General features: G+C 34.1%; 1 protein-coding gene across 2 annotated transcripts in view; it reads right to left on the bottom strand.

Moving 5' to 3' along the window:
- Positions 1–476: 476 nt before the first annotated feature.
- The window catches only part of LOC145260626 (uncharacterized), a 163,133-nt gene continuing 154,928 nt past the window's right edge, over positions 477–8,681 (bottom strand). For both annotated transcript variants that reach the window (XM_080118939.1, XM_080118940.1), the window contains one exon: positions 477–6,765. In XM_080118939.1, the coding sequence (XP_079975065.1) occupies positions 6,635–6,765 (131 nt within the window). In that variant the 3' untranslated portion in view covers positions 477–6,634. The remainder of the gene's footprint in view (positions 6,766–8,681) is intronic.

The following is an 8,681-nucleotide window of genomic DNA, read 5'->3' as shown; positions in this document are numbered from 1 at the left end:
GAAACGTTGTAAAAATAACACTCATGATGAGACCAGTAGTTCGAAGGATCAAAATACAAAAATTAGTAGATAAATAAAAAATAATGAGTGGATTACAGAATAATAATTTTAAATAAACTTATGTTGGCATTGTAGACAAATAATTTTAAATAAAATTATGATTGCATTGTAGACAAATAATTTTAAATAAAATTATGATTGCATTGTAGACAAATAATTTTAAATAAAATTATGATTGCATTGTAGACAAATAATTTTAAATAAAATTATGATTGCATTGTAGACAAATAATTTTAAATAAAATTATGATTGCATTGTAGACAAATAATAATTTTAAAACAAATTTAACTTTTCATAGTAGACAAAGAAAAGACAACGATGTGAAAGAAAAGCGCGCGAAAAACCCTGAAAAATGAAAATGGCGGACAAAAAAGTGTACAACAAATTACAAAAATAAATAAAAACCAAAAATCTGATTAAGTTTTAACAAATTTTTTTTTTCAGAAATAAATATATTAAATAATAAATATAGTGTTTTTTTTTTCATTCATTTTCATATCAAAACAAATTTCCTTTGTCATTTCTGTCCTTTGGAAAATTCCAATTCTGTTCAACATTTTGGAAGAAAAAAAATTGTTTCCTTGTATGCTTTCGCATATATTTTTTCGTGACCGACAAAAATATATTTTTCTTTTTTAATGTCCGTCTTATTTTATTTATTTTTTTTTCGTATTATTATTGTCCAATTTTCTATCATTCTTTTTCCTCAATTCATTTTTGTTTTGTTATGTCTTGGGGAGGGGGAGATAACTTGTAACCGAATACAGACAGAACAAATAAAAACATTCACAAACAAAAATGTACGACCTTCACAAAAAAGCAGTCTTTTAAAATGCAGTTTCCATGTCTTTCTCTCCTAAACTTCCGCCGCTAACGGTTCCCGCAAGTTTTGTAACTATATGCCGCATTTCTGCTGTGCCCAGCAGAAAAGCAACACATGGGCGCATAAAAAAAATATAAGGATAGGATCTATTATAGTTGAAAGGTAATTCATATCTTTAAGGTAAATAAAATGTATTAAAAAAAGAAAAAAATATGGATTTTCCAAATTTCTAATATTCAAATACGAAACGATGTCTTAAAAAGTATCAATATATCATTTATAATGATACTACGTTGATGTCGCTGACGGTGAAGAAGTGTATTATATATATATATATATATATATATATATATGTGTGTGTGTGTATGTGTGTGTGGTTATCTATACATATAATTTGTTATTACATAGAGAGAGAGAAAGAGAGAGAGAGAACAAGGCGAGAGAAAGAGGGCATTTGCAAACTAGACAAGCAATACATCTGCATTCGCCACGTTATCAGTTCTCCTCGCATCTTTCTTTCTTAAACCTCCAATACAATACAAGGGTCACTATATCTTGTCTTTATGCTATGCTTAAAAATGGCGAAGCACGGATTTCCACCCTTAAAGAAGCAAGTTTATTAACGGTTGAGCACTGCCTGTTGAAATGTAAAAGTCGGTCATTCAGCCTGCGTGCCAGACCTCGACACTTTAGTCGTTTAATCATTGTAGACCGTTTTGTATAGAGTTTATGCCTTTATAAATGTTTAACTTCACTTGAATATCGTTGTGGTTGACGGTGGTCATGTGATTTATTCCTTGCTAATGGAGACAAAGATGGCTTCGTTACGGGGTTCGAATCGCACGACCAGCGACAATAATAACTTCTTGCACTGATGATTTCGGAGAGACGAAAACTAGTGTCTTTATGTATTATTATTATTATTATTATTATTAATAATAATAATATATATTAGGAGGTATATTTGGTAAAAACAGGCGGGAGGGAAGTGTTCAATACGTTAGTAGAGCTAAATGTTTTTAATTTTTCAACCTCGGGGATTTTTACTTAAAATCATTACAAGTTGTTTCAATAGACAGGACAATAAATTATCCTGCCGATCTCGCCAGACGATCTAAGAATCCCCCCCTAAAAAAAAAAACAAAACAAAACAAACAAAAAAAAAAACAATGTCTGACGAGATCGGTAGGATAATTTATTGTTCTATCTATTGAAACAATTTGTAATGATTTAAGTAAAAATAAGCGCGCGCGCACACACACACTGAAACTGACATATCTTTAAGATAAATAGAGTTCACTTAAAAAAGCAATAATGGAGTACTAATCACGAAAACAAATTTATATCCTGGACGAAAAAAGTAAAAACGATTAATTAAAAATGTCTATTGACAAAGATTTATAAAAACTGAAAAATAGCTAAGTTTTAACGTTAATAAATATATTTTGAAGAAAAAAAACTTGTTTTGGTCTTCCTAACTTAATATTTTTAGATATCGTTTTGCATTAGAATATTAATATATTACTTATATACACTTATAATAATGTAATGATAAATCTATGTCGGTGGTGGTGAAGGCGTGTGAGTTAGTCAGGAAGGAAGTGTGTATATGTGCAGTTATCGTATACATTTATAAATAGTTACAACATAAGAGAAATACAGCTAATTTGTACACGTCTCTGCATTCGTCAACTTATCAGCGTTATCACTATAGTTTGATATGATACCTTTGATTCTTAGCTTTTCATAAATGTGTGTATGCGTGTATGTGTGCACGCGTATGTGTGTGCATGTATGTGGGCACGTGTGCGTTTGTGCACGTATGTGTGTGTAGAGTGCGATTGTACGTGTGTGTGTAGTGTGCCCTTGTACATGTGTGTGTGTGTGTAGTGCGCGCTTGTACATGTGTGTGTGTGTGTAGTGCGCGCTTGTACATGTGTGTGTATAGTGTGCGCTTGTACATGTGTGTGTAGAGTGTGTGTAGTGTGCGCTTGTATGTGTGTGTGTAGTGCGCGCTTGTACATTGTGTGTGTGTAGTGTGCGCCTGTACATGTGTGTGTGTGTGTGTGTAGTGTGAGCCTGTACATGTGTGCGTGTGTGTGTGTGTGTAGTGTGCGCCTGTACATGTGTGTGTGTATGTATGTGTAGTGTGCTCTTGTACATGTGTGTGTGTGTGTATAGTGTGCTCTTGTACATGTGTGTGTGTGTGTGTAGTGTGCTCTTGTACATGTGTGTGTGTGTGTGTGTAGTGTGCTCTTGTACATGCGCGTGTGTGTGTGTATAGTGTGCGCTTGTACGTGTGTGTGTGTATAGTGTGCGCTTGTACGTGTGTGTGTATAGTGTGCGCTTGTACGTGTGTGTGTATAGTGTGCGCTTGTACGTGTGTGTGTGTGTGTGTATAGTGTGCGCTTGTACGTGTGTGTGTGTATAGTGTGCGCTTGTACGTGTGTGTGTGTATAGTGTGCGCTTGTACGTGTGTGTGCGTGTGTTAGCGTGTGTGTTTGTATAATTTGACGACTTATAAAATGTTCCAGAAAATTAACGACACCGTGTGATGCGAAAGAGAGAAAAACGTGGGCTAAAGACATTTGTCATGCAAGAAATGAAAATATGCGACGGTTAAACTCGCACTTTATATACATAAACCGATATATATATATATATATGTAAATATATATTATATTTATGTTGACTTACATATACGCACGGTTAATAACATACGTATATATATATATATATGCGTATATTACTGTATCATATAAGTATGTTATGTATCGATTTCCAGTATTTATTTCAACAGTGCTCAATACGCAAGTAGAACTAGGTAATAAGTTATGAAAAATATAGCAATTAAGTTACAGAGTTTTTGTGAGTTTCATGCTCGTAAAGTTAGCCTGAAGAATCCTTACAAGGATTAAAAGTTGAAAACTGTAGCTTAATTGTCATATATACGTTCAAAACTTCAACATGAACATCAATTAGAACAAAGAAAATATATTTATAGCAAGCAAGCTACAGAAACACTTGTCGTTCATTCCAATTAGCTTATCTGCTAACAGCTTCAGCGCAAGACACGTGTTTCTGTGCGGCTTGTCCTAATTATATCTGTTATACAACTCTGATTTAAAAAAAAAAAAAAAACTCTAAGCAGCTGATAATGTTTGTACGAAGATAAAAAACGGCCATTTTATTCTTAGCTTGTGATGATGGCATACTGTTAAAAATGACGGTAAACCGGGTTACGATCTCAGCTGAAGGCAATTGCACATTCAGCCATTTTGTGATACCACAAAACATACATATATATATATATATATATATATATATATATATATATATATGTGTGTGTGTGTGTGCGTGTTATTTCTATGTGTATGTACTTTGGCCAGTCGTTGTTATTGGTTTCACGCCCGAGAACGATTTCTCAGTTGACCATACCGTTTCAGAAGATTATGCTTTGCTTACTTCCGGTTTTACGTAACCGTTCGGCACAAAATTGCTGGTTACTGTGACTGCCCAATTTGAGTAGATTTTAAAAACCGATACTTATCAAATCAACAAGCTATAATATATATATATATATATATATATATATATATATATATATATATATATATTAGAGAGCCAATACTTTATTATAATATTATACCCAATATATTGCAGTAATTCAAAAGGTCAAAAATACTTGGGTGGCGTCAGCTAGAATTGAAACCAAAACATTTAGCGCTCCATGCTTAGTCGGTACCGTTTGAACTATCGTCAAAAGAGTAAGAATACGGTAAAATCTAACCGACTTTAACATATAAACATACTTGCACATGCGTACAAGAGCAATTCAAGTCGACTTACGCCCGCAGAGTTCAATTCTGTTCTCAATTTTGACCTTTAGCAACTATTTTTCCGGTTAAAAATCAAATCCAACTTGATCCACATGTCCAAGTCCCCCCACCCATATATAAAATTTCAAGTCTGTGGACCAAGATTTGATATGGGAGTTTTGTAGAGACCGTTCCTCAAACAGACAGACAAGGGCACTTTATATATATATATATTACTTATGAACCAGTAATCTACAGACATGCAGGTTTCAAGACACTATCTTTCGTCAGCGTAGCTTAACTTTCTAGGAATCGAACCCGAGACCATGAGTATTGATGTCTAGTGCGTTAACCATTACGCCGCGAAGTCCTAGATAATTTTAAGTGTTATTTTTATCGCCTTTAATCTAAGAGATTTTTTTGTTGTTGTTGAAAGTTAAGATAAGGTATATTAAAATAAAAAGAAAGATAGTATAAAGCGTTTTTTCTTCACCGGTGCCAAAGTATGCATGCATATATATATATATATATATATATATATAGATGTGTGTGTGTGTTTTACATTGTTGCATTAGTTGATAACGATCCTTTAGCATGCATGAAATTCGCTTTCGTATATTTCAACTAACTGTTGATACAAGTTATAGGTAGAGCTTTATAAATACTGATTATATAAACAACTGCGGGGGTTTAACACCGCCTCAGAGCCCTAAAATATTATCTTGGCTCTGAGAAGACAATTTCGCCGAAACACTGCTATTGTTTCAGAAATCAATGCAATGATGTTTACTAAAACGTTTTTAAAATAAAATTTCGTTATAATTGTTAAATATAACAGATCTGATGTGGTATGCAAACGATGCAAGCGACACACCGCAGGTCCCATCATTACACAGAATTTCATGTATATCAACACTAAAGAATTTAAGGAGACTTGCTCTCACAGATTTCCAGGAACACCCCCTTTTTATACTTACAAGAGGTCAACGGTGCCGACTCCTGCAAGAACTTCTAGTGGTTAAGTAATAATTAAGGTTGGTACTCGATTTAGTAGGGATTTACCTTCTCGTCAGGCGATTAGGCTCAAGGGCAGGTTTAGAAAAGCGAAAACACAAGGAGAAGTGCTGTTAGGCTTATAGAAAAATGTATGAACAGCCCTGTAAAGAAGGTAAAGCCTGGGAAGGTTGAACGCGATTTAGTACATCTATAGATATGAAAAAGGCGAGTTTATAATTTTTTTTAATATTTGTGAGGTTTTAACTGATATTGATATTAAAATGAAGAAAGACAGAAGACAAATGGTCGTTTTTGTGGGTACAGGATGAAGGCGAACATACAAAATAATTCTGTGTTCATTATATATATATATATATATATATATATATATATATATATATATACACACACACACACACACACACACACACACACAAAGTAAATCCTATGATGAAACATTGAATGAATGCTGTACGTATGCGTAATTGTAGCGGAAGGCACCACGCATGCGTATAAACAGAAGGCCGCTTATGTACTTTTTCAATGGACGTAGACTTTCCTTTTTTTCAAACTTCATTGAAACTTTTAACTGTCTTATTTTTAAAGGCCCTTCGTTCATTTACCGTCCGAGTCTTTTAGTCTCTTTCAAAAAAAAAAAAAACGATATAAGTATGTACACATTTTTTTTACATATAATTATTTTCTTTTGTTTTGAAAGAAATAGTTTATTTTTTTTAATCTCTGGTAAATGGTTGCTTTCTTTTTAAATGTGTGTATATATATATACATACATATATACATTACACACATTTTTAATTGCTAATATATAATCGTTGTGGGGGGAGATGTCTCTTGTATTGTTCTACCCCATCAATATCGGTGGCAATTGGTAGTCATTCTGTTTTGGGGAAAAATGTCCGAGTTATGTGACGTAGTCTTATCGTTGGCTAACAGAATGGCTTACAGAAATGGCGTCCTCGCTTGGGAAAAGCCAACTCGGTAATGGTCTTCCATTATGTCGATTCCGTCGCGACCATCGGCGTCGTCCATTTCGACGTCTGCCGTTTCCTGGAAGAAAAAAAAAAGAAAATAAATAGGTTTGTGCTTTTGTTTTACGTCATTAACTGCTTTATCTGTTTAGTTATTTGATATCGAATCTAGTCATTGTTGTAAATGTGTTGATCCCCCCCCCCCGGGTGCCTTTCAGGTTAAAATGGCTAAAATTGACACTTTTGTGCTTTATAAAAAAAAAAAGAAAAAAAATTGCCTTGATTTTTATAAAACTTTCTGAAAAGTTGTAACTAACTGATTTCTATACAATTTTGTTTGTCTATACTTCACGATAACTCTTGGGTGTGCCCCAGGGACTCTTTTAGGGCTCATAGAAACACTCCACTTTTGGGGACTATTTTACCATATTTGTCCAAAATTTTCTGTGTTTGTCTATTTAGCAGTTTTTCATGTTGCTGAACTCAAATTTAAATATGTTAAGGCTTTCGGGGACTTTTGGTGCTAAATGGGGGGGGGGGGCGCAAATGATGAACTTGGTCATTTCTTTTTTTTTTTTTTTTTTGCATGGTGCAAAACTCAAATGTATATATGTTAAAGCCTAAAACTGCACAGTTTGTTCATTTTCACCAGGATTTGAAATCTCCGGGAGACTTTTAGAGCTAAATGAGGGAGGGGGGGAGCAAATGCTGAACTTAGTTATTTCTTATGCCTTGTTCACTGTGCACTCACGGGGGGGGCATGCATGTTTCACTTGCTTTTTTAATGCCTAGCTTTCACGAGGTTTGTATAGAGTTAGGGGTGTTTATATATTTATATGTACACGACTTACACCTGAACTAATCAAGCAATCATTACGAAACTTGGAACACATCTACTAGGCCTAATTAGTCCGAATGTGGACTATATTTAATTTATGCAAAAAAGGTGGAAAGAATTGTGAAAAGTCTGATATTTCTTCTTTTTTTTTTTAAATTTTAACAATAAGTAAATATTTTCCAACTTTCCGTTTCTTTTGAAGAATTTTTACAAAAAAAAAAAAAAAAAAAAAAAAAAAAAATAGGAAGTGTGCGTGAGTTAGCGAGACAAGTAAAAGAGAAAACGGGCACCACGTGATCAGGGGGAGAAAAAAAGTCGACGTAAATAAAACAAAAAAAAAACAACCCCCCCCAAAAAAAACAACAACAACAACGGGCGTGTAAAGTCGAAGGCGAGAAATGGTTGGCATGAGGTCGAATAAACAAAGTGTGTGTCGAAGAAAATGAACGTGTAAAGTCGAGGATGAGAATAGGCCGGCGGTAGCAGGCATGCGGTCAGAGGAAGGAGAAACGTGGGCCAAGCTAGATGGATTTGTGGAAGCGAGAGGCTAAGTAGCGGTGTCGAGAAGGAAGAGTAACGGTAATAAAGACTTGTTAAGAAAAAAAATGCCGACTCAGATTTTTATTTCTATTTCCAGTTTCATGAATTACTAAAGTAAAGTGTAACACGCCATCATGATACATGGATCATATTGCCTTCATAATACAAGCCGCCGCCCCTTTAAATGCTTAACGATGGAATCGTCCATAAAATTCACACTATTTTCTCCAATCCAATCCAATCATAATTGTTGAATAAACTTCAGCCTATGCCCGACCAGTCCCGGTGAATAGAGAGAAAAGAGAAGAGAAAAAGTAAGAGGAAAATAAAAAGTGAGAAAGTGAGAAAGGAGAAAGTGAAAGAGAAAAGTGAGAAAGAGGGAAAGAAAAAAGAAAAAAAAGGAGAAAAAAAGAAATGAGAGAGAGTGAGTTTAGAAAAGGATATCACTGATACATTTCTAACTTATTTTCTTGAACATGCGATCTCGGGTAACGCCAGATAACCATTCTAGTTCACAATATTTATAAGCAATTGAAACATTTTTTGAAATTAGAAGCAGAAAATTTGCAACCCAGTCAACACTAGTTTTCTTAGTCTATCTAACCCCAACTCATCAA

The sequence above is a fragment of the Euprymna scolopes genome, chromosome 36, assembly GCF_053919585.1.
Source record: "Euprymna scolopes isolate OS-2025 chromosome 36, ASM5391958v1, whole genome shotgun sequence".
Taxonomy (NCBI): Eukaryota; Metazoa; Mollusca; class Cephalopoda; order Sepiida; family Sepiolidae; genus Euprymna; species Euprymna scolopes.
The sequence above is the reverse complement of the archived record's forward strand: the minus strand, read 5'-3'. Positions and strand labels throughout refer to the sequence as shown.